This window comes from Trichosurus vulpecula, chromosome 6 (assembly GCF_011100635.1).
Source record: "Trichosurus vulpecula isolate mTriVul1 chromosome 6, mTriVul1.pri, whole genome shotgun sequence".
Taxonomy (NCBI): domain Eukaryota; kingdom Metazoa; phylum Chordata; class Mammalia; order Diprotodontia; family Phalangeridae; genus Trichosurus; species Trichosurus vulpecula.
Genome location: NC_050578.1, coordinates 63,040,541 through 63,067,738, shown reverse-complemented (window position 1 = coordinate 63,067,738; position 27,198 = coordinate 63,040,541). Strand labels below are relative to the sequence as shown.

Here is a 27,198-nt window from a genome sequence, read left to right as displayed (position 1 = left end):
AGAGATTTTTGGGGTTTTATTTGTTTCCTAAAAAAAAAACAAAACTACCAACTGGAAATAAATGGGATTCAGTTAAAAAAAAGTCCAAATTATAGAAAAAAATGGAAAGATATGAAGTATTACTTCCAAACATTTTTAATTAGTTAAAATAATTATGAGCACCTTCCAATAGGCTTATTTAATGATGAGACTTATGGTTCATAACAAAAAAATCAAAAGATCATAGTTGTGGGGGCAGAAGGGGTGGGTCTAAGAGGTCATCTAGCCCAAACCCCTCATTTTATAGATAGGAAAACAGGCTGAGGCATGTGAAGTGATCTGGCCAAGGTCATATAGCTAACAAATGGTAAAGATGGGCTCAGACCCCATATCCTGATTCCAAACCCAACAATCTTTCTATTGCAGCACCCCACTGCCTTCCCTCATCTGTAGTAATGTTCTAAAAACAGTTTGTTCTTTGGTGATTTAAATACATCTCCACTTTGTTTACACTACTTAAAGAGCAAATCTGTTCTTCCTAAATAAAAGATAAGCTCCAGTCCAACATACAGCAAAAGATCACAACTTCCAAATCGGTAGAGTCCAAATTCATGAGGTTCTGTTGCAGTTCTATTCTGACACCTAAAGGTGGAAGCACAAGCCAAGACCTATCTTAGGCATGTTTCTAGAGAGACTGACATTACTGCAAATGCCAAGATTAAGTATTGCTAGCATGAAGAAACCATAGGGAAATGTCTTCCTACAGGAAAGAATGAGGTCCCTAGGGAAGTCAATGAAAGTACCTGTTCTGCTTGTAATGCTTGGTCACAGAATACTCTAATCACAACTTGGTCCTCTGTGTCCTGCTAACCATAACACCTTCATCCGCTTCCTAATGTTGTACTTCCCTTTCCTAGCATTACATTATCGCCTATTCATTGTTTGACTCTGCATCATCCTGAATTTATCCTTTGTCTTCTCAGTCCAGAGGTATGACTATGAAGTGGCCAGCTATATTGCTTTTGGGGACTGCAGCAGAACAACATGACTACAAAACTCTCTGGCATGCCCATGATCTGATTTTCCCCTCATGCACACAAGCCATAAAAATGCCTTGGCTAAGCCTGAAAAATGCATAGTATTGAAATAATTATTCCACATTAAGTCTTTTCCCTTGTCAGTCTCTTTGGAAAGCTGAGAGAATGTTCATTTCTAATGAAAAGAAAGTATCCCAGGGTACTGTATCATCAATGATGTTCATTTAGTTGAAACCATGATACTGAAATCTTCAAACTTGTAAGTAAAGCATGGGAATCATAAAGGAAGACAGTGAAAAAGAAAATCAAGACACAGCCAACTATGAGAAGCTCTACCTGCAAATTATTCGTGGAAGGTCCTTGGGCCCCTGTCTGATAGTCCATGGTTTGTGCTATGTCCTGTAGTATCTTTGGGGCAGGGGAAAGGAGAAAGAATCTACAAAGGAGCCTTACAGGTTTGGAAATGGACAGTGTTGCCTTTTAGATTATTGGAAAACACAAACCCAAGCAAGTTTAGTTTCCTGACTCCTCTCTTCAGGCTAGATAAGATGATTGGAATGTGTTGCTAGTATTTAAAAAAAAATAACCTTTAAAATTTTCAATAAAAAAAAAATCTTAACAAGCATTTCTTTTCTTTCCTTTCCACTTCCTACCTTCCCCTTGGTGGGGGGGGGGGCAGGGAAGAGGGAAAGAAAAAAAAAGCCCTTAGTACAGTAAAAGCCCTCCCTTCCTTTTCTCATTCCCCTACAATGTCATTAGCAAATACTTATTGTGCATGGCTCTGCCCTGGGTGCTATGATGGATACAATGACATAGAAGACTTGCTCTTAGAGAGCTTATAATCCTGTAGAGTTCTACTCTGTGCTGCAGGGTAAGGAAGGGAAACCACAAACAGAATATGTTATTGTTCAGTCAGCCATGAATTTTGATTCTGTGTGTGACACAACTGCAACCAAAGGAAAACTAACAACTTTTGCATTAAATAGCATACACATTGCCAAAGTAAACTGTGTAAGGGCTATCTCTGTCTCTGGCCTACAGAGCCATACCACAGGTATAATACCTGCAGGATTAGGTAAGGGTGTCCTCCTCTCTGATTTCCCCACTATGATAACTTGCAAGACTAACCACAAGCAGGGTTAGCTCCCTTTTCACTTAATTATGATGCCCAAAGTTTTAAGACTAAGATCTTGAAAGGAAGGTAATGAAGATAGTTCCTTAGAAGTAAAGCCACTCAGAGATCAAGTCAGTCTCTGCAATACACTCAGCATTGCCTGACACAGCACTGGGAGACATGCCCCCTGGAAAAATCGAACAAGTCACTATTAATCAGAGGAATGCAAATTAAAGTCATCCTGAGATTCCACCACACACCCACCACAGTGGCAAAAATGACAAAGGGGGAACATGAAAAGTGCTGAAAGCGCTGTGGAAAAACAGGCACATTGATGCACTGTTGGTGGATGTGTATAACCAAACCATTCTGGAAAGCAATTTGGAATTATACACAAAAAGTTACTAAAGTGTGCATGTCCTTTGAACCAGCTAGACCACTTGTTAAGCCTATATACCCAAAAGCAATCAAAGAAAGGAAAAGGTCCTCTGTATACAAAAATATTTCTAGCAGCTCCTTTTGTGGCAACAAAATATTGGAAACTAATGGAATGTCCTTCAAGGGAGGAATAGCTGAATAAGCCATGGTATGTGAATGTGATGGAGTACAATTGTGCTATAAAAAAAATGAGGAAATAGATGATTTAAAAGAGATATGGCAAGATTTATATGAACTGATGCTTAGTGAAGGGAGAAAAACCAGGAGAAGTTTATATAATAATGCCACCTAAAAAACACACAACTTTGAAAGCCTTGAGAATAATGATCAATACAATGACGATGATTCCAGGGGATCAACGATGAAATAAATATGCAATCCACTTCTGGGAGGTGATGGATTTAGGGGGTGGAATGAGATATATATTTTTGCACAAAGCCATTGAGGGAATTTGTTTTGTTTGACTTTCTTGTTTTCTTCCCAACAGCATTCTGCACGGGGAGAGAAAATAGACTTCTTTTATTATTTTTTTTAAAAAGAGAGAGAAGTGGGGCAGTGCTACAGGTATGAAATGGTGCCAGCATTGATCAGATGAGGTCACTGTATTACTAGTTTTAATTAATTCTTTTACTTTGTTACAAGAGGTCTCTCACAAACTGAGAGTAATCTGTATATATCTGTAAGGGAGAAAGAAAACATCAATAAAATTTAAAGAAAAAAAATCTGGAACAAGCACAAATTGGGGGATAAGAAGGACCCCTATCTCACCTTGGAATCATGGCCATGTATCCTTATGGTTATAATTAAATAAAAGGGGAACCAAAGGCATTGGAGTGTGTGTGTCTCGATTTATTTCCCTGCAAAGGGAGCCTGGTTTTTTCACTGCCATACAATCTTTGGAGTTCGTGGAAGGGCCTGATCATCCCCCACACCTTGGCAGGAGAGCTCAGCACACACACACACACACACACACACACACACACACACACACACACACAGAGTACATTTCCTCCAGTGCAGGCCAACAGCCACTTGCTAGACCAAAATACCTTTCCAGTTCTTGCTGGGCTACAGTAAATGTGAGTAGATAAATAAGAAATGGAAAGCAAGAATTGCTGTAAATCAGCCCAAAAGTAGATGATCTGCATGCAGATAATGGAAAGCTGACTGACTGCACATATAAACAATTCACTAGTTCTTGGGCTGTACATAATTTAACAGAGCTTGACTATTAAAGCTTGAGAGTTCCATTTCTGTTACTCATGTCTTTTCAGTAAAATATGGTGCCATGACAGGCATAGACAAACAAAGATGAGGGGGAAAAGCATTTCTATTCTTAATACAGATCATAACTCATTAGAAGAGACAAGAGTTCAGGACAACCAATCTTCAAAAGCTCAGCAATTGTATTAAGCAGTACACTGTGTGCAGAGGAAGAAAACCTAACAAATTCTGACTGATTCTGGAACCCTGAAACCTTTCTAGATAACCACATACTTGCTGAAACACATAACTCGAATGAAAATGAAGTCTCACTGACATATTGTAGCTGAATGGGGACTTTGCAGTCCAAAAAAACATTTTGAATTTAATTAGAAACAGGAAATAAGAGTAATTGTTTTTGGTTTTGTGGCATCAGACCTATTTATTGAATCATATTCCTTTATTATGTGGGACCTTGCTTAAAGCAAATGAGAAAATGGACCTTTCTAAGGCTTAGTGATTATTCAGGGGCCTGATAAAATTAGGAGCAAGTGTTCTGTTGGGAGGAGGATACTAATGCCTAGGAGTACTGGATGAGGTACTTAAATGAGGAAAGAGACCGGGCACATGTTGGTTTCCTTTGGCCAATTCTAAAGTGCTCAGCTGCTCAGCTATTTCCACTTCACCGTCAGTTGTATCATCATGGGAAAATGAAGGGGAGACAATGTCCATCTACAGTTACATATACAAGCTATCTCAGAAAGGAGTGCAAATATTTCCTTCTTTAATGATAGGCATTAGTGCTGAGGGTCGGTGTGACACAGTGGACAGAGGTCTGGCCTTGGCATCAAGAAGAGCTGGGGTTAGGCCTTGCCTCTGATACATGCTGGCTTGTGACCCTGGGCAATTCAGAATTTTCCACACTGGCAGTCGCATACACAACGAAATTGCAGGTCATCTTCCCTACTAAACCATCCCTCCCCCTTACCTTTTCTCCGTTCCTGTGACCGGCTCCACCATCTTGTCAGTCAAACAGACTCATGGCACTGGAGTCCTCTCTGACTCTCTCTTCTCCCTCACTGTCTAGACAGCCAATCAGTTATGAAGTTCTGTCAATTCTATCCCAGTATTTCACATTTATGTCTTTCTTTTCCACTGTTGCCCTCATTTCTCCCTCAATGGTCTCCCTTCCTCTAGTCGATACCTTGGAGCTCTTGCCCAAGTAACACTCTTAATGTGCTAAACTTTCATGGGCTTTCTTTCCACAGCCTAGCAAGTGTGGTTAAAAACTTTTCCTTGGCAATCAAAGACCTTCACAGCCTGGCTCTAACCCTCCTTTCCAGTATAAGATAGCACACAGTCCAAGTTCTAGCTAAGCTGGCCTGCTTCCACCTTCACTTCTCAGTCTGCTTTCCCCCATCTGTGCACCTTTGATCACATCTCCTCTCCCCACTAATCCTGGCCAAGCCTATCATCCCTCCTCTCACCCAAGTCATCATCTTCCTGAAATCCTGCAAGGATTTACCCTGGTGCTATCTCCTCCATTAAGCCTTCCTAGAAACTCCAGTTGAAAACAGCCCCTCCCTTCTCAAATTCCTCACTGTATTCTAAAATTGTCCTTTGTACTTAGGATACTCTTCTAAAGGTACCGAGGAGATCTCATGGACAGAACACTGGACCTGGAATCAGGAAGAGCTGAGATCAAGTAACTCAATCTCTCTTTGCTTTAGCTGTCTCATCTGTAAAATGGGTGAGCTGGACTCAATGGTCTGTGAGGTCCCCTTCAGCTCTAAGTCTATGATGTGATGATCCTTCCACCAGTTATTTATATATACATCTGACCTATCCCTTCCCCACCTGTCGGAAGTAAGGTCCTGAGGTCAGGCATTTATTACATTTTATTTCATATTTGTATCCCCAGCACCTAGTAAGCTTATAACAAGGGTTAAATTAAACTGAGTTTTCTGAATTCAGTCTAGTCCTATAGTGCCAATAGAGTCACTAAGCATGACACTATAGACCAATGGTCTCCAAATTTTTTTGATCACATATCCCTAACAGCAAAAAATATTTTAGCATGTACTTATAATATGTATATATTTGCTTATTTATAAATTATGTACATGTACTATGTTCTAATAAGTATGTGCACTATAAAGCACATTCAAAAATGGTAATTAGAAAAAAGATGAAATAATATTCGATCTCAGAGTCAATATGGAGCCACCATAGTTTTTAAATAGGGGGAGGTACATGGTGAGATGCATATTTAAGGAAATCACTTTGGCAGTTGTACAGAGGAAAGAATGCAGAGGAAAGGGAAGTGAGTTCCTCTCCATCAGCAGCTCTCCTTGGCTTCCACTCCACAGAACAACATCCTGCCTTCTCCCTATCACCATGAAGATGGACTCAGGTCTGAGTCTTCTCAATTCGCCCCCAGCTTCCTTTTCCCTCCAAGTGGAAGGCCCAGCACGAAACTCCTCCCAAAGCCTTCTTTTATAGAGGGCTCACAACCATTTTGGTCACTCTATTCTTCATCAGCAGCTCTGCTGGGCTTCCACTCCATGGAACAACATACCCTGTGCCCCTTGTGTTTTCCAGCTTCCCTTTGTGTGTTGTCTCCTCCATTAGACTGTAAGTCCCTTGAGGACAGGGACTGTCCCTTTTTCTTAATTACATCCCCAGTACTCATCACAGAGCTGGGAACATAGTAAGTGCTTAATAAGCGTTTATTGAATTGAAGAAGTGATGAGAGTCCAAGTATCAGTGGGAGTAGAGAGAATGGGATAGAGATGTGGAGATAGAAATGACAAGGTTTTGGCAACAGATGGTGTATGTGGGGTGAAGGATAGTGAGGACTTAAGATCACACTGGGGTTGTGAGAAACGGTAACTGGAAGGATGGTGGTACTCCCAATAGTGAGAGGGAAGTCTGGAAGATGAGTAGATATATAATATAATAAGATCTGCAATAAAGATCATAGCCTATCCATGCCTGCCCAGTTTAAATACATTCCCTCAGGAGTCAGTGAGGATGTGTGAGTTTTAACCTTGATCAATGAGGAACCTATGAGAAGCCAAACATTTTTACTGCTTCATGTAAAGATAAGGAGCTTTAACTGTCATCTGCAAAGAGATTGTTTTCCTGTCATGGTTGGAGCGTGCCTGCAAGAAGACTGAGAGGGAGAGGGATCTCAGTTTAACTTTTTCTCTAGTTACTAAATAAGAATAGATTAGAATTGGTATTCTGAGTGAAGTGAATGCTAAGACTTTAAGAAGTGAGAAGTCAAGAGGAGAAGCCACGGTTAGAACTGACTCTGCTCTTCTCTTCTTCACAGCTAAAATACTGTAAATAATTATGGTTATGAACTCCTTCCTCTAAAGACGGGCGGCACCTTCTTTTGTAACTTATGATCTTAGAGAATGGCCTCGAGTGCCCAGAGATATATATATCCATGAACAGAGAGTGCGGAGTTTTAGAACTGACCACACTCATTCTTGGCCTGCATAGATGGGGCAGTCACTCCACATCCTCCTCACTTGACTCCTCATCCAGAGTTCTAAGGTGTATACATACAAACATACACAATTGCTATGGAAAAGGATAAGACTGCTAAGGAAGAGAGTACAGAGAGAATACAGGGCTGAAGAGAGAGATAAGAGGAATCAGGAGAATCTGTTGCCATGGAAGCCAGGGGAGAAGAGAACATCAAGGAAGAGGAGGTTGGTCCAAGGGCTAGGGATCATGAAACCCAAGAAGTGGTTTTGTGAATTTTATAGCAGCTCTTTCTGTGGTGGCTAAGAATTGGAAGATGAGAGGATGGCCATCAATTGGGGAATGGCTGAACAAGTTGTGGTATATGATAGTAATGGAATACTATTTTGCAATATGAAACGATGAGCAGGACGATTTCAGAAAACCCTGCAAAGACTTAAATGAACTGACATAGAGTGAAGTGAGCAGAACCAGAACATTGTATAAAGTAACAGCAATACTATACAATGAACAGCTGTGAATGACTTAGCTATTCTCAGCAATACAATGATCCAAGACAATTCTGAAAGACTCGTGATGAAAAATGCTGTCCAATTCCAGAGAAAGAACTGATGGAGTCTGAATACAGATCAAGGCATACTATTTTTCATTTTCTTTCTTTCTTTTTTTTTGGCTTGAGTTCTATTCCACAAAATGACTAATCTGGAAATATAGCTTACATGATTGCACATGTATAACCTATAGTAGATTGTTTACCATCTCAGGGAGCAGGGAGAGGAAGGAGGGAGAGATAGAATTTGGAACTTAAAAAATTAATGTTAAAATTGTTTTTAATTAAGGGAAAAAATAAAAATTTTATTTAAAAAAGTCTTTTTTGTAAAAGAGTGGGGATTGAAAAAAAAAACAGTGCTGGAGTTAGACAAGAGATATAGAAGTGGTAGCATCACATAAATGATCAAGTATTTTTGGACTGATAATCATTATCAACAGAGCTAGACTACTTTATTTGGCAACGAAAGGGAGGAGAAGAGTGGTCACTAGGAAGCTGATTGGTAAGATGTAGTCTATGTAGTTACTTTCTCTGCTCTCTGCTAAATGAGGCAGAGAGAGAACTGAATTTCCTAACTAATTAGGCATACTAAAAAGGCAAATTAAGGCTGTCCCTTTAATTTATTCTAATAGTTTAAGTGCAGTGCACAGGCCGTCTGTGGCTGAGGCAGGGAGAAACCATAACAGATGGAGACAATGATATCAAACAATCTTGAAAGTTGGTGAACTCGAGTCTGGCTCCAAGACAGGATTCAAAATGAGGCAGAAAGGAACAGTTAAGTGTAGGTCTAGGAGAAAGATAAATACTACTGGCAAGCTATGATCAATAACAAGGATGGGTGAAAAAGGTGAATCTTGAGTATTTCCTTGAAGAGCTTCCTCCACATGAATCTATTGATCAATATTTATTTGCTATATTTAGTGATAAGTCAAAAAAAAGGGATAAATTAGAATGAAAATATTCAACACACACTAATTGCAAACACACACACACACACACACACGAAAACCAGATTGGACATTAAATTTTTCAATTTTGATGTTACCAAGTGATAGCAAAGTCCTAATAATTCATTTTTACAGGCCATTTTCTAGTTGCTTCCTGTGTAGTTCCTCCATCCCTCAATGGGGCTACCTGGAAGGGATCATGCTGAGTTTCTTGCATCCTCCATGCACCAGCACATTAGTAAGTACATGGCTGATTGACAGAAGGAAAGATAAGATTCACTGATGTGCCCCAAACCTCAAATCAGCCTTCAGTTTCAAATTCCTCTACTGACTCTTTTCCTAGAGTTGCTGACAAGTAACAACACTTGATGGATTTGAGTTCGAGACTATCTTTCTTCCTTTGCCTCTTTTCTAGAAAGTGCTAACAGCAATGAAAGAACCAAAAAAGGAGGATTCAGAAAGCATGGGAAACAAAAAAGAAAGAGGTAAGAAACCCACCAGGAATGGCCCATCCTCTTTTGCTTGTGTTTAGCCATTTCCAAATGTTTCTACAGTGAGCAAATGTTTGGCAACCCCTCCCCCCTACCTGGTCCCCTACCTTTAATACTGCTTTTTGGTTAGTGTGAGGAAAATTATAATAAATCATGGCATACAATGATGACATGTAAAACAATATGCAAAATGCCTTGCCAGCTGCCATTTTATTTTAAGCCGAGTCCTAAAGAAAGGTATTGGGATGACAGCATTAGACACCTGACAGATGAAGTACTAAAGCCATTCTGTCACAGAATGATCAGAAAGAGCCTCATTCTTTCATCTTTTTGTTTGCAGGAGTAGTAGTTACATATGACCATTTAAACTTTAGGCATTTGACAAATGTCAAGAACTGAATTCTGCCTTCTCTGATACTGCCTGTCTGGAATAGGCTGGTGTGGCACATAATGGGCTCCCCCAAAGTCTTTGCTCACACTGCTTCGCAGCACCTACTTTCAAACTTACTTTTGATTTGCTGTGTCGGATGAGGGCAGAGAGGAGTCGGTTTGACTCCCCCATGACGCCGGCATGATCTTTGGCTTCACACCATTCCACCAAACGCTGGACTAATTTTACGTTCTTCCCCAACTGTTCAGCAGCTTCTACTATAGGGGGAAAAAGGCAGAACAAAGGGGTAGAACAGTGTCAGGAATTCAGCAGAAACAATCTGCAAATATCACGAGGCTGCAAGAAGACACTCCATGAAAATGAGATCTCAGAAGACTTTACCCAATGGGGTTATTTGGTCTGCTTCAAAACAGTGTGCCCTATAATGCAAACGATTAACAACTGATACCTTCATCCTCTTCTAGGTAAAACTCATGGCCCTTTAGTACCTGGGCACCCTGGCACTGAGCGAAGCAAAAAGGAAATTTAAGGAAATGTTTTATTAATTTAATTCTACATTCCAAAGTATTTCAGGTAATGTAGATCATTGAGAGGTGCACAAATGCTGGCCTTTGCAAAAAGAAAGCTGTTTATTGTGTTTTCTATAAGAGTTTAGCAAGTTTATCATGTCTTAGCCTATTTAATGGAGGTAGAAAGGAAAACAAAATAAAAATGAACATCAAAAAGAATAAAAAGAGGGGTATTTTCCTGACTTGCTTATAATGAATGTCTGATGGTTTAATGGCTACAAAAAGGAATTAAGTATTAATACTGAATAGAACTTGATTTTAATAGCTTAGCATAATTGTTGGGAATGTCCAAGGCAAAGCCAAATTTATATTCAAGCATGTAGAGTTTATTTAAGATAATTGTCTTTATATTTCATTTGATACATCTACCTCAATTCTTTTTATAAATATGAATACAGAATAAAATTCATTTTTCAATTAGAAGCCATTGTAAGAGATCACTAGGCCACAAAGAGCTATTTAGGTTGAAAATTATTTTTTACCTTGTGCATCTATTAACATTCTTAATGTTCCCAGGAGTTTGAACTGCACAGGAGGCATTTCAGATTTGAGGAATTTCAGTACTGCTTCTGCAACACCAGCGGATAACATCTTAGCTTTATTTACAACTAGAAAGAGAAAAGAAAATATCCTTTAATAAAAATGGAATTTGGATTTTACATGACTATTATCATATTTTCACTTCCAGAGACAGTCTGGATACTTTTCTGTGATTTAACATAATAAAGCATACTTAAAAAAAAACATTTTGGGAAAATCACTTAACCTCTCAGTCCCCCCAAAAACTCTCTATGACTATAAATTGTCTGTAGAACAGTTGTTACTTCTTAACAAGGATGAAACATGCTTTTTGCTTCTTGGCAGAGAGATGACAGACTAGAAAAGCAAATCTAGACCTACCTTTTCAGACAGGGAAAATATTGTTTGCTGGACTATAGTTATTTTTTATAGGGAAGGCTTCTAGCTGATGGTGAATAACTTAATGAATAATGAGCAGAGAAGCAGAGAAACAAAAGATTCAATGTAATATTAGAAAATACACAGAAGAAAAGAAGTTTAGAAGGAGACACAAACTGGGAAATTTTGTTACTGTTTGGTTAACTAAGTACTTTTAAAAAGTTTCACCTTCATGGTTTTATATGTAATCCTCTTTTTTTTGGTTGTGTTTTTGGAAGGTTTTTGCTTGTTAATGCTTAAGCTCATAATAAGAATGAAAATTAAAATTTTTAAAAAAGAATAGCTGTCAATTTGCATTGGTGGAGAGAGTTTCCTCACAAGGAGGCACCATTGAAATCAACCACATGTGCATACACACACACACACACACACACCCCTGCACAAACCAAAGTCATAGAATTGCAAGTTCATGTAGACTCAATCACATCCAGATAAATTCATGCAGAAATTTAAAAGCAAATAAGTTTAAAACTCAAACTTGGTAGCTAGAAATCGTTAATTCCAAAGATAGTGCTATAGTGATTTTTTTCTCCTTGATTTCTTTTAGTGAGATTAGGTCTTCCTCCCTAGCCCAGGTTGGAAGTTGGAGGTTACTCCTGGGCCCAATCCCACCAAGGATGAACACAGGAGCTTCACCTCCCCCAATGATGTCTTACGCTGGTCAGTTTGCCTCTCCTTAGGCAGTCTGGTGGCCCCTCGCTCTCAAGGACTCATGGGGATTTTCAAAGGTTGGGTGTAAAGAGTTGGAGAAAAACCCATTATTTTTGAATCCTATTTTTTTCAACTAAGGATGCTATCAAAGAATAAAACCTGCAGAAAATAAATACAGCCTCCCCCTAGCTCATCTCCATTCCTAGTTTATAACAAGAGTACAATGTCAGGGTATATAGCATTTGTATAATTCAACTCAATATGCATTTATCAAATAGGTACAAAGCACTATGCCAAACTGGGGGTATAAAGAGAAAAATAAAACAGGCCATACCCTAACGGAGCTCACATCTTTCTGGGGCAGAGGTGGCATGTCTGAAAAGAAGTAAATGCAAGGTAATCTGAAGAGGGAGAAGTATTAACAACTGGGATGAATCATGAGAGGTCTCCCACTGGCACTTGGGCTGAGCCTTGAAGGAATCCTAAAGAGTCTGAGTTGAAGAGGGCAGACTTGGCAGACAGCCTTGTGGACAGGCAGGGGTGTGGGGGATGGAAGGTCGATTTGAGGGGCTAGCCACAGGAGGCATGTTTAGCTGGCATGTAGGGTGTGAGAAGGAGAGTATTATAAAACAAAGCTGAAAAGGTAGGTGAGAACTAGGCCGTGAAGGGCTTTAAATACCAGTGTGAAGAGATTACACTTTATCCTGTAGGAGAGGGAGCCACTAAAGATTTTTGAGCAGACGAGTAACACAGTCAGAGCTATGTTCTAGGACAATTATTTTGGAAGCAATGTGGAGGACAGACTGAAGAGAAGAGGAACAGGAAGCAGGGAGACCATTAGGAGGTGACGAGGGAGGACTCTGACTAAATTAATGGTCACATAAGTGGACTGAAGGGGCCAGAGGTAAGTGATGCTGTGGAGCTAAAACCAACAAGACTGGACATATGATTGTAAAGGGGCGGGGGACAGTGAATGGGAGGGAAGAGTCAAAGACGATCCAAGACTGTGGATGAAATGTCCTGGGAAGGACAGATTTGCTGGAAGGAGGTCTGGAGACTGCAACAGAAGCCTGGCCAGCACACACCATTGTGTTCTGTTTGAGGGAAGTGTCTTGACATTAATACCTCAGTTTCCTTGTGCACATAGTAAGGATATCAGCAAGCATTTTCTCTAGGCAGGTGGGTCAATCAATCACAAAGAGCAATTTCTTTGCAAAGACACTTAAACCTGAGGCTTACCTGGTATTGCCAGGTTTCGGAGGGCGCTCAGGGCTGCATGCTGAACGGTGACGTTCCCGTCTTCCACGTGCCTGTCTAACAGGTCCATGAGTTTTTGAACAATTCCATTGTCTACCATGTGGATACAGTTTCCATCTGGACAAAATGAGAGGGTTATACTGTTTCCTATCCCAGTAGAGTTCATACACCTGCTACTATGACCAGATTTATCATCAAGGTATTCCCCCAAAAGTAGGGGAATAAAAATGGAACATATCACCTACCACTTCTCATCCCACTTACCTGGAGTAAAACCAAATGTGAAACTTAACCCTCCCCCAAATTTCGTAAATACAACTTTAAAAAAAACCAGATTAATGACAAATCTAAGAGGTGCTTGGGCAGCTAGAGTTAACTAGACCTGGTATCAGGAAGACCTGAGTTCAAATTCTGCCTCAGATACTTATGAGATGTATGATTCTGGGCAAGTTATTTAACCTGTCTACCTTAGCTTCCTCAGCTGTAAAATGGGTATAATAATAGCACCTACTTCCCAGGGTTCTCGTAGGAATAAAAGGAGATAGTATTTTTAAGTGCTTTGCAATCCTTAAAGCACTATATAAATGTTAGCTATTGTTATTATTAATCTTAGAAATAAGCATAAATATCTGGTGCCTCAAAGCTACTGTTAAACAGTACCCAAGACAGAGAAATGGCTTGACAGGTCCAAGAAAGGGAACTGAGCTGTATACATGGAACGCAATGTGATTTGCATGGAACACAGGTGACTTACAAATCTGCGAATTGAACATCTGAAAGATGATTCCACTCTGAATACAGGGGCTCCCAAAGCCCAACGAAAAGCATAAACCAAAGGAGTGTTTCCCCTAAATCAGATAGTCTCTTACAGTGAAAAAGGTAAACCATGGATCCAGTGTGTCCTCAGGACATCCTGGCTCCCAAGGGAAAGTCAGTGATCTTCAAACAGTGCATAGAAATGTTGGGTCTTTCCTAAAGACTGTCAGACTTCATGCTGGTTGGGAAATTTGCTCTGACAGTGCAGATCCTCGACAAGTGGGAGTTAAAAAAAAAAAGAATTGATTAACTCACCATTCCTGGCAAAATTTGCAATAGCCAAAGCTCCGGCAAGCTGTAACTGATGGCTATTGGAAGGAACCCAAGAAAGGACCCTTTGGAACACGCTGCCTTTTCCTCCTTCAAACAATTTCTGCATGGACTCATCTGCACACACACAATTAAACAAGCAGAAAGCAGTTAGTTTTAATGGGTATCTCAGCAACTGAAGGAGCCTCTTCCCAGATGATGACTGACTCTTATTCAGATATCAAAGTTTCTGCAGAGACCAGTACAAGGGGAGGTATGTTTAGTAAATACCACAGGAGGAAAATCCAGTAAAACTAGCAGAAGGATGCCTCTTCTTTGGAGGGCATGGAAAGCATGTCTGTGCTACTCACCTCCAAGAAGGAGGAGAACCATCAGATCAGAGGCTGTCTTGAGCTCAGCGATATCCTCTTCTCTCTCACTGTCCACAGTCTGTTGCACAATCTCTAGGAGGCATTCTACTAGGCCTGCTTCCACCAGCTGCAACTTAATAGCATCTGAGGAACACGATAAGTTGATCGATTAATCCACAAGCACCTATGGAGTGCCTACGGCAGCTAGCTAGACAGGGAGTGCAGTGGATAGTGCTGGACTTCGAGTCAGGAAGACCTGAGTTCAAATCCTGTCTCAGACACTAGCTAGCTGTGTGACCCTGGGCAAGGTATTTATCCTCCCTGTGCCTTGGTTTCCTCATTTGTCAGACAGGAAATAATAGCAGCACCTACCTCAAAGGGCTGTGGGAAGGCTCAAAGGAGGCAACATGTAAAAGATCTGCAACACGTAAAGTGCTGTATAAATGCTAGGCCTTTGCGACAGGTACCCTGCAAAGGGTTGGGGATGTGAAACTACTTCAGGGAGCTGACATTCTAATGGGGAAGTGAACATGGACTTACGTGGGTAAATATTAGAAATATACAAATCCAACACCAGGGAACGTTGGCAAGGGGGCCGGGTGGAGGCACCTGCAGATGGCGGGAGAAAGGAAGGAAGCCTTGCCCAGAAGAGGGTCTGGGCTGACTCTGAAGGAGACCAGAGAGTGCAAAGATGAAGGTGGGGAGGGTGGAAATGAAGTAAGAGCCCTAATGTGAGCAAACATTTGAAAATGACAGCCAGCATATATATAGCATTTCAAGGCTTGCCAAAGTGCTTTATGAATACTATCTCATTTTATCCTCATGAAAACCCTGGGTGGCAGGTGCTATTATCACCACCCTCATTTTACAGATGAGGATTCTGATGCAGACAGAGGTTAGAGTAACTTGCCCAGGGTCACACAGCTGGCTAAGTATCTGAGGTTGGATTTGAACTCGGGCCTTCCTGACTCCAGGCCCAGAGCTCTATCGACTGTGCCTTAGGAACAAAAAGGCCCAATAGATTTAAAGAACCCCAAGAAGAAAACAGGAAATAACAGCAAAACTCTCTCCACATTTTTCCCTTTAAAAATATGTGTACATTTCTATTTCATCTCATTGTGACTCAGTATACCTAACCAATCTTTTTTTTAGGGTTGGACACGTAATAATTTGCCTCTGTTATTCAGAGATTATGATACATGTTAAACACTCACAGTTTTCAAAAGCACAATTTAAATTCCTTAAGATCGATTTATGGAGGGTAAAATAAAAAAGAACACCCATTAAAGTAGCTAATGAAAGAAAATAGCTATCTGTACAATTCAATTTAGAACAACCCACACAATCACAATAAACATTCATTTAGCACCTCATACATGCCAGGCCTGTGCTAGGCCACAGGTATATAAAAACACAAGCCACGCAGTCTACCAGACACAGGCGGGCCTTCCCTCCAGTTTATCCCGTCTGTAGTCTGTCTGTACATAGCTGTGGGTATATTGTCTCCTCCATCAGACTGTGGGCTCACGCACAGTGCTTAACACAATGCCTGGCGCAAAGGATGGGGCTGAATGAATGTTTACTGGCTGGTGTTTGACTGGTGGGAGGGTGAGACACACAACATATTCACAGATAAGTAAATACATGATACATAAAAAATTCGAAGCGATTTCAGGGTAGGCATTTACAACTGTGAGCAATCAGAAAAGACGTCTTAAGCTGAGCTTTTAAAGTCGCAAGGTGTTCCAAGAATCAGAGGTGGGGAGGTAGTGTTCTAGACATGGTGGAGCAGCAGCGATTAGGCATGAAGGCAGGACATGGAATGTTATGTGTGGACTAAAGAGCACATGCCAGAGGACAAGGTATCATCAGCCAGGAAGAGTTAGAACCAGACTGTGAAGGGCTTCGAGTACCAAACAGAGGAGTTCAAATTTTATTCTAGAGACAAAATAAAGCTCCTTAAGCTTCTTAAAAAGAAGCATGACATCGTCAGATCTGTGCCCTCAGGATGATTAATTGAGCCCTTTGGAAAGTGGGGAGGGGGTGAGAGGTGGGGGGAAGAGGAAGCCACTTCTTTTTCTGAAAAGACACTGAAACTCCTCCAGATTTAACAGGCTCAGGGCACTTGGGGCCAGACACCTGAGTACAAAAAAGCCTTGAGAAGCCCCAGCTGGGCCCTGAGTCTTGAATGGCAAACTAGCAGGCAGGCAAGGAAGCCTCTACTCAGCCAGTCCTAGACTGAATGAAGGGCCTTCCTTGTGGCTAAGTGAACCTCCTTTTTGTTAGCTGTGATATGGACTCCAAGTGTCTCTTTATTTTTGTTTGTTTTTTTGTAGGGGGAGGGCAGGGCAATTGGGGGTAAGTGACTTGTCCAAGATCACACAGCTAGTGTGTCAAGTGTCTGATGTCAGATTTGAACTCAGGTCCTCCTGACTCCAGGGCTGGTGCTCTACTCACTGCGCCACATAGCTGCCCCAAAACCAAGTGTCTCTTTATTATAAGATTGTGCCTCAAGAATGAGCCTGAGCTCTGGCCTGTTACCATCAGAGAAGGAAGAGGCTTGAAGAGAGAGCAGAGGCAAGAACAGCTATTCTGGGGAACGTAGCTGTAAGAGAGAAACAAAAGGCTGACCGTGCAGTGGTGAGCACTCAGGGGATGGTCAATGGCACACACTTTTAGCGTATTGAGTCAACAATGTTCCTAATTTCTTCCAGTATTATTCAGCTACTCAAGGATAGGAACAAGGAAGGTGTTTGACAGGAATTACCTATGCTTAAGACTTAGCAAATAAAGGGGAATGGAGAGCATTATTTTCAGTGCTAAGAACAGACTAAGGACTGGGCCAGAAAGTCAGTGAAGTGAGAACAAGAGAGGGCTAGGAGGAATCAAGGCACCAAAGGTCACATTCAAGACATAAAGCAGACCGCATGAACCTGAATGGGCTCTAGGGGGGTCCTGGGCCAGAGGAAGAGGAGAAGGGAAGGAGAGGTAGGGAAGGACGCTTGTGGGCTTTCAATGACCATTCTGGGAGGATGGAGCCAGATGGAGGAGAAAGCAGGGAAGGCAAGGGGTAAAGCTTGCCCCATAACTGCGGGTCTTCTGCCATTGAGTTGTCCAGGATTGGTTTGGAGTGGGACTTGAAGGGAAGAAGGAAACTGTGGAAAATTATGGTCAGAAAGGAGAATTTCAACATCCCGGATCTTAGAACAGGTCTCGTCTCTTCTCTTCTCTTCTTTCCTCTCCTCTCCTCTTCTCTCTCATCTGTTTATATGTTGCATCCTCTCAGCAGATCGTAACTTCCTTGAGGATATGAACCATTTCCCATTTCTGTCTTGCATGTGATGGGTGATTTAATAAATAATGGCTGAATTAAACTTGCTTAATGCTTCCCCCCACCCCAACAAGGCAGTAAGCTCCGGGAGTAGAGATGCTTCATCTTATTCAATCTTTAAATCTTTTGTTCCTGCATAAAGTCAGCCCTTAATAAACATTTGTTGAATTGAATGATATTATCCTACAAAGTCTGTATTTGTGTTCTCCAAGTGAATTAATCATTCACTCATGATACTCAATTCAACCTACAGATCACCTCTGTAACATCCCTTCAAAAGAAAGACCAGTATTTCTGTTGATTTTGCTAAGAGTTTTTCAAGTAACTGGAATTAGTTGGGCAGGCAGGTCTTTAGAAGGGAAGATCAGAGCTATTTCATTGTGCTGAGCAATTCTAATCTCCCTCCTTAATGTCCTCTTCCCTACCATAATGACCATGACTAAGGAAAATCATGAAGAGGGAACAATTATTAAAGCTTTTCACGGTCACCTACCTGGTTAGTTGCTGGTGCAAGTTTTCTTTTTTTTTCTGCCCCATAATCACTGACCCCACAAAGTTCATGTAAGAATACAGAAAATGTTCAACCAGGATAATTTTTAAATAGGTGCATTTGCACTAACACTGAAAGTAGGGCGTTTCCTTGGTTACAGAACACTGGACTGTAAATGTGTTCTGACTTGAATTAAAAATTGTGATGGAGAGGTCTTTCTGAAATAAAATCCAGAACACATAGATTGCATTATTTTTTAGAATGGTGGTTGCACCACCTTCTGCCATACTTAGACACTGAGGGACTGCAGGGAGAGCTGGCTGTAACACTAGAAGTAATGTGCAATAGGTGCCTAGATATGTAGGCAAGATCCCTTATGGAGGCTACAGACCATTGTAAAACTGTAAAACAGGCCAGGAGAAGATGATGACAAAGTGAAAATGTCATGATTCTGAAATGGTCCAGGGAATGTTAGATGTAGAACTTGTTAATGAAATTCAAATTCAGAAAAAGATAAGTTATATATCATAAGGCTATCATTAGCACTTAGCAAAAAAGTCTTAACAAGAAAGAACAAAAAGAGTCATCCTGCAATTAAAAAATTATCAATCATATTTCTTTAAGCACATATGTAAGGTGGAAAAACTTGACTTGGTTACGAGTGACAGGATTAGTAAGGGATTGTGACGGTGAAGATAGTACAGTGAAAATTATCCCACTTCATATTGCCCAAGAATTCTAGTCCTAATCAACATTTCAGGTCTTGAGGGAACAGCATTTTTCTTTGCAAGTGTTCTTTTCTTGTGCTGATCTTTCACAGGTCAAACCCAATAAAGAAACTCGTTTTCACTTGCAATGACAACAGAGTTGTTTCTAGGGCTGAAGGGTCCTGATACTGATGTATCAGCCTATCCATTTTATACTAACAAAGCAAACTTTTTGTGAATGGAAATTAACATAGAAAAGATCAGAGTATTCTTGACAAACAGAATTTGGAAAGAACCACAAGGAAGTTCTGAATCCCTCATGACAAGTTTAGTTCACTGAATAGTTACTATGCGTGACACTGCAAAGCGCTGGAAGATACAAGCAAAAAAGAAACATATATTCTACTAGAGGACCAATAGTTACAGATAAACCAAAAATAATTAACCTGATGGTCCGCTCAACCACCGTGCATTATGCTATCTGTGTGACCTTGGGCATGTTCACCCTCTCTGGGCCTGAGCTTCCTCATCTGTAAAATGAGGGAGTTGGATGAGATTACATCTAAGGTCTCTTCCCGCTCTGGATGATCCTATGAATTCTCCTTACTACCTTTAGAATTAAGTATTTACTATGTGACCATGAAAAGTACAGATTTGTTCAGGCACGGTTTCTAAGATACATGGGACCTAGGACCCAAAAGGCTGGTGAAAAAAGGTCCAAATTGTCTGCTTTGTTCAGTGTACACAGAGCTCCCTCATAGCTAATAATAAAGACCACCACTGAGGTAGAGGGCATGTGGTAGACAGAGTAGAAAAGGCCTTGCATTTGGGGCCAGAGGACCTGGGTTCAAATCTTAGCTCTGCTGCTTTGCAAGTTTGACCTCAGGCAAGTAGCTTAACCTTTGCAGTACCCAGGTGTCTGACCTAAAAAATGAAGGCTTGGACCCAAATGTGCCCAATGTCACTTTCTAATTCTAAATTGATGGCAAAGAAGGCCTTAAATGGCTGGCAACTCAATCAGAATTTAGCAGAGAGGCTGAAAGAGATATGATCACCAAGGAAGGTCCATTTATTTCCTCACCGTTTTCTGCCAAAGGAGCCAAAACTTCAAAAATCATCTCCTTTTTATCATGTTCTATCTGCTTCTTGAAGAGTTTTACCAACTCTTCCGCGATGTTTGTATATGCAAACTGTTCTTTACTCGACTCTGCAAAATAAGAGAATTGAAAGTACAGTAAATAAGGACAGTTCTGAAATTGTTTTCTACTTCATTCATTCATTCCAGGGTCATTCTGAACTATGAGTCATTAGATGCACACGCTCTTAAAGAGACAGGAACAATCCAGTCTGAAACTTGATGCTGCCCGAGTGAAAGGGAAGATGTCTGAGGCTTCAGGGAAAAATGTATTGACCCAGATTATCATCCTCAAGGCTTGAAATTTCTACAGTCAAATAATGTATAGGTTGTCATAGCAACTGTGAAATTATAAAGTTATAAATTCAGACTTTCAAGGCCTTCCATCAAAGAGGAAAAAAATAAGCCATGCCTGACTTCACTTTGCTTTACTAAGATACGAGGCTAACACTCTTATCTCTGGTGTCATTATGGTGGGTAGGCCTACTGAGGCATGCTCATATAGATTCTGACCCATTACCTTCTGGGAACCCATTCCTCCATGGCAGAAAGTCCAGGGGAAGAAAATATAGCTCTCCTGCATCTTAAAAAGGACTGCTAGGAACAGGAATCAATTAAGCAACCAGCATTTATTAAGTGCTTACGATGTACCAGGTACTATGGATACAAAGAAGGAATAAAAGTAGTTTTTGCCCTCGAGGAACTTATATTCTAATAGGAACACATGCACATTAAAATACACACACACACACACACACACACAGAAGATACAAAGAAAGCAACCTTGGGGGAGATGGCACTAGAAGTTGGGATGGGGGGGGGTAGGGATAGAGAGAAGGGACCAAAAAAAGCCTCCTACAGAAGAAGGCCTTTAAACTGAACCTCAAAGGAAGCCAGGGATTTCTAAGAGGTGTACACAAGAAAGGAGTGCTCTCCAGGTATGAGTAACAACAGCAGAAACTGACTGTCCAGAACAAGTCTAAGCTTAACCCTGCCCCACTGCTTTTGGTAAGCTGAAGCATTTGATAAAAGGGTGCCCATGTTATGAAAACTAGCTCCACGGGGTGTGTGTGTGTGTGTGTGTGTGTGTGTGTTTGTGTGTGTGTGTTTTGTGTGTGTGTGTGTGTGTGTGTGTGTGTGTGTGTGTGTTTGTGTGTGTGTAGGATTCCTCTAGCTTTCACAAAGGGTGGGAGGGACAAAGGTGAAGTGGAGGCCTTGTTCAATAAATCCCTCAATCCCCCAGGGTTGAAGCTCTGCAAGAACCACGATTCCTCCGAAGAAGACAATTTGTTCCAGATGAGGATGATGTAAAGCCTATGTGTTGACTATTGTTATTCTGTTCCTGGCAACTGCTGAAATGAAATTAATTTCAGAAGCATGAAATCCATTCAGACATGGCTGAAGTAGTCTTGTATCCAGTTATGAGCTTTCACTTCTCTACCAAAACATGGCATTAACAACATCCTTGCATTCTTACTTTTCCAATCCATATCCCTGTGCCCAAAACCTTTAACAAACTGAAACCAACATAAAAACTTCACAATCACCCGAGGGTTGTACTTAGCTTGTGTCTGACAGCATGGGACAACAATGTACTGTTATTTAACACAGGAGTTAAAGGGTTTCACCTCCAACTGATCCACCAGGGGAAACTCAGGTGGGCAGAGTGATATGACCAGCATGGAACAACAGCCAGGACATGCTGACATTTGAATAAAATGTCACTAGATTTCCACCAGCCCTTCATCAAGAAGCTTCATTTCAAATAGGATTTGAGGGTTGAATTAAAAATAAGCATTTTTTGAGGTACTGTCTTGGTAAGAAAAAAAAATCTGGTTTCTAGGAATGTGCAACTTTGTATTTTCTTCAAATAATCATTTCTGAACCTTAAAACATTATAATTAAAAACTTATTTTGCTATATATATAATGTATATATGTATGTGTGTGTGTATATATCTATATATCTCTCTCTATATATATCTATATACTAGTATCGGCCATCTGAGGTGACCTGACAACTCGGATTCCTTTTATTTGTCTAAAATTCGACATCATTTTGGCCAAAAGTAACTCCACTGTTCAGAGACTCGTCAAAAGCAGAAGTCTTTGTTTGTATTAGGCACATTTTATCCTCTTGGGATTTAAAAGAGTGGCAGTCAAGTCACCAATGAGGCATGCATGGACACACCCACATTCTGAGTGGAAACGGATGTGACCAATGAATAAATAAATATCTTGCTGACATCACTTATATTTCAGACTCTAGTTCTACCACAATCTGCTGTCCTCTTGAGTGACTTATCATCTCTGCAGTGCAGTGTAAAGGGCAATGAAGTGAAGAGTTAGGGAACCTGGGTTTGAATCCTGGTTCTGACACTTACTATCTATGTGACTTCAGGTAAATCACTTACCCCCTCTGGTCCTAGGTTTCCATAGCCAAAGGAAGGAATGGAGGAACATGGCTTCTGGGGTCCTTTCAAGGGCTAGAGTTTGCAGAATGTTTTGCTTCTCCCTTTCTCTCCCCAACTCTGGAAAAAACAGCTCTATCACTTGGTCCCACTCACTCTTTGGTACCTTCTAATTCAGCTTCCATTCAGATGGCCACCAGTGACTTCCTCACTGCAGGATCCAATAGCCTTTCCTCAGGCTCATTACCTTACTTACTCCTTAGAGTAAGTAAGTAAATCACTTTAATTACTTCTTAGAGCAGCTGACCCTCATTCTTAATATCTTTCCTTGGCTACTATGCCACAGATCATAGATTCGGGACTGACGTCCAACACCTTCATTTTAGAGATGAGGAAACTGAAACCCAGGGCCAATAACACAGGTGATAAACCTCAGTGGGAAGATTCAGATCTTTTCTCATCACCTTAAAGTGAGCATTTTCCAATGGTCAGCCTATACCCCATCACGGACTCCCATGGTTTTAGCCCTTACTTCTATGGCCAGCCTCTTCTCTAGTGAGCTCCAGATCTGATTTTCCAATGCCTTTTGGCTATCTCCTCTACCTGGATGCCCCACGGGCACCCCAAACTCAACATACATGGAATCTACTATCTCTCCATCTCTAAAATCTATTCCTTCTCCTGTCTCCTTTTGTGTCAATGGCAGCACAATTCTCCACACTCAGATTAGTCCCTTTCCTTACACAAACAATTAGTTACCTCCAAGCCTAGCAAGCAGACCTACTAGACTGTACTCTCCTGCTCCACAACCACCACACAAGTCTAGGACCTCCAGCAATTCTGATAATTGCAATAACTTGTCTCTTTGACTCTAGTATCTTGTCTTCTCTAACCTACTTCATACTGCGCAGCTTACATTAACCTTTTTCATGAACATCTACAATTATATCATTACTAGTCAAAGACCTTAAATAGGTTCCCCATTCTCTGATAAATACAATGCAAACTTCTTGGTTTCATAATCAAGGTCCTACATAGTCTGTCTTCATTCTCCCTTTTCTGGCCCTATCTTACTGCTTCCTTCAAGCACCCCATATTCCAGGCAAATCAGGATGACTTTCTACAAATATTTCTCTCACTTTATTTCCCCATTTTAATTCAACAAATCATTGTGCTAGGCATTGGGCTGGGGGCAGGAGGAAGAGAGGAGATAGCTCCTTCCCCAAAGGAGCCTTTACTCTACTCAGGGAGATACAAATTATATAAAGAGATGAGTAAATACAAATGAATTTAAGGATAGAGACAGAATTAATGACTAAGGAATTGGAGAAGGCACAAAGGAAATGATGTCTGACTTTGGTCTTGAAGAAACTAAAATATTCTGAGGCGAAATGAGACAAGAGTATATTCTAGGCATGGGGGATAGCTTGTACAAATGGGAGGTTGAATATGAAGTTCTAGAAACAATTGGCAATTCAGCTGTAATGTGAGAAAATATTAGAAAGGCAGGTCAAGGCCAGAGAGTGGAGGTCCTGAGATGCCAGGATGAGGAATGTGTATTTTATTCTAGAGGTAATACAGAGCCACTGAAGGTTCTTAAGCAAGAATGTGACATCATCAAGGCTTAGGAAGATTATTTTAGCAGTTGTGTGAATAATGAATTAGAGAGGGAAGAGAAAGGAAGTAGGGAGACCAACTGCCAAATGAGTAGATAGGATGCTAGAAATGTTGAATAGTAAGTGACAACATTAAGCATCTGACTGGATATTGGGTGGAAATATTTGGAAGAATAAAGAATGATTCCAAGGTTACAAAAATGGATGACTAGAGGATAGCAGTGCCCTTGACAGAAACAGGGATGTTTGGAACAGGAGCAGGTGAGGAAGGACAATGATAAGTTCCATCTGGAACATAATGAGTTTGAGAGGTTGTGGGAAGCTATTCAGGAGGTAGCTATAGATGTGGAGTTCAGTTCTTCTGGGGTTTAGAAAATTCTGACCATAACTAGATATAGAGATTTGAGAATAATTTGGATAGAGATCATAATTGAGTCCACGAGACCAGATAAGATCACCAAGGGAAAGGAGAAAGAACAGAGTCTTGAGGGGAACAGGAGTTGGAGGATAAATCAGCAAAGGGGAAGGAACAGGAATGGTCAGATGGGCAGGAGGAGGATGAGGTGAAGTGACATCATGGAAGCTAAGTGATGAAAGAGCATTCAGGAAGAGATGGCTCACAGGATGAAGTGCTTCAAAAGGATCAAGAAGCATGAGAACTGATAAAAGTTCACAGCAACTAAGAGACAACTGGTAACGTCAATGATTTGTTGGGACACAGGGATGAGAACAGATACAACTCTGGATACTTAGAGCAGTTTCAAGTGAGTTGTAGGGTCAGAAGTCTGATTGATTGTAAGAAATAAGAAGTGAGTGAGTGGTAAGAAAGTGGAGGCAGGGGGGTGGAGCCAAGATGGCAGCTGGAACACAGGGACTTGTTTAAGCTCTCCCCTAAATCCCTCCAAACACCTATAAAAAATGGCTCTGAACAAATTCTAGAGTGCAGAACCCCCAAGATAGCAGGGCAAAGCAGGTCTCCAGCCCAGGACAGCTTGGATGGTTGCTGGGGAAGGTCTATCGCACAGTGCTGGGAGCAGAGCACAGCCCAGCGTGGGCCGCACCAGGACAGACCAAACCAGGAGTAGGCCAGGGCAGGCCTGAGGGACATGAATCACAGAGTTGTAGCAGTCACCAGACTTCTCAACCCACAAACACCAAAGACCATGGAGCAGGTTAGTGGACAAACTGCTGGATTGGGGTAAGAGCAAGTCTGGCACTAGCCCCGGGGGTGGTGGAGGTGGTGTAGCGCTTCCCGGCAGCAGCAGGAAGCTCCTACAGCTGCTTCTGGAGTCCCAGGCCCATATGGTGGGAGGAATCAAGCAGCGGATTAGAGCGGAAGTGCAGGGAGTGCTTTGCTGGCACAGAGGCAGGGTTCTCTTGCTTTGCCCTGCTTGGATCTGGGTCACGGTCCTGGTTGGTGCTTTCTGGGGGAGGAAGACTGCTGGTGTGGCAGAGTTTGCGGTGACTGTGGAGTAGAAGTAGCTCTGAAAACAGCAGTGCAAGGCCCCTAAAGCTTGGGACAAAACACTCTCCACTCTAAAGGCAGACATACCCTGACAAAAAGCTCAAGGGTCAAGTAGTGGCTGGGAACATAAGCAGGCAGTGAAAATGGACTCAGACTATAGAATCATTTTTTGGTGACAAAGAAGATCAAAACATACAGCCAGAAGAAGTCAACAAAGTCAAAGGCCTACATCAAAAGCCTCCAAGAAAAATATGAATTGGTCTCAGGCCATGGAAGAGCTCAAATAAGATTTGGAAAAGCAAGTAAGAGAAGTACAGGAAAAACTGGGAAGCGAAATCAGAGTGATGCAAGAAAACCATGAAAAACAAGTCAATGACTTGCTAAAGGAGAACCAAAGATATACTGAAGGAAACAACACCTTAAAAAACAGACTAACCCAAATGGCAAAAGAGCTCCAAAAAGCCAATAAGGAGAAGAATGCCTTAAAAGGCAGAATTAGCCAAATGGAAAAGGAGGTTAAAAGACCACTGAAGAAAATACCACCTTAAAAATTAGATTGGAGCAAGTGGAAGCTAGTGACTTGATGAGAAATCAAGATATTATAAAACAGAACCAAAGGAATGAAAAAATGGAAGACAATGTGAAATAGCTCATTGGAAAAACCACTGACCTGCAGAATATATCCAGGAGAGATAATTTAAAAATTGTTAGACTACCTGAAAGCCAGGATCAAACAAAGAGCCTAGATATCATCTTTCAAGAAATTATCAAGGAAAACTGCCCTGATATTCTAGAGCCAGAGGGTAAAATAGAAATTGAAAGAATCCACTGATCACCTCTTGAAAAAGATCCCAAAAAAAGAAAACTCCTAGGAATATTGTTGCCAAATTCCAGAGCTCCCAGATCAAGGAGAAAATACTTCAAGCAGCCAGAAAGAAACAATTTGAGTATTGTGGAAACACAATCAGGACAACATAAGATCTAGCAGCTTCTACATTAAGGGATCAAAGGGCTTGGAATATGATATTCCCGAGGTCAATGGAGCTAGGATTGAAACCAAGAATCACCTACCCAGCAAAACTGAGTATCATGCTCCAAGGCAAAATATGGATTTTCAATAAAATAGAGGACTTTCAAGCTTTCTCAATGTAAAGACCAGAGCTGAATGGAAAATTTGACTTTCAAATACAAGAATCAAGAGAAGCATGAAAAAGTAAACAAGAAAGAGAAATCCTAAGGGACTTACTAAAGTTGAACTGTTTTGTTTACATTCCTACATGGAAAGATGATGTGTGTAATTCATGAGACCTTTCTCAGTATTTGGGTAGTTAAAGGGAATATAGATATAGATATAGATATAGATATAGATATAGATATAGATATAGATATGGATATAGATATATATAGATATATATGTGTGTGTATATAGACAGAGGGCACAGGGTGAGTTAGATTGAAGGGGTGATATCTAAAAAACAAAATTGAGGGGAGAGAGGAATATATTGAGAGAGGGAGAAAGGGAGAGATAC

The 27,198-nt window shown here is 41.0% G+C and overlaps 1 protein-coding gene across 2 annotated transcripts in view; it reads right to left on the bottom strand.

Annotated features, from left to right (window-relative positions):
- Positions 1 to 27,198, bottom strand: part of RAP1GDS1 (Rap1 GTPase-GDP dissociation stimulator 1) — a 233,936-nt gene that overhangs the window by 24,849 nt on the left and 181,889 nt on the right. For both annotated transcript variants that reach the window (XM_036764131.1, XM_036764132.1), the window contains 6 exons: positions 20,125 to 20,250; positions 14,516 to 14,659; positions 14,151 to 14,282; positions 13,062 to 13,196; positions 10,697 to 10,822; positions 9,763 to 9,902 (listed from right to left, as the gene is read on the bottom strand). In XM_036764131.1, the coding sequence (XP_036620026.1) occupies positions 9,763 to 9,902; positions 10,697 to 10,822; positions 13,062 to 13,196; positions 14,151 to 14,282; positions 14,516 to 14,659; positions 20,125 to 20,250 (803 nt within the window). The remainder of the gene's footprint in view (positions 1 to 9,762; positions 9,903 to 10,696; positions 10,823 to 13,061; positions 13,197 to 14,150; positions 14,283 to 14,515; positions 14,660 to 20,124; positions 20,251 to 27,198) is intronic.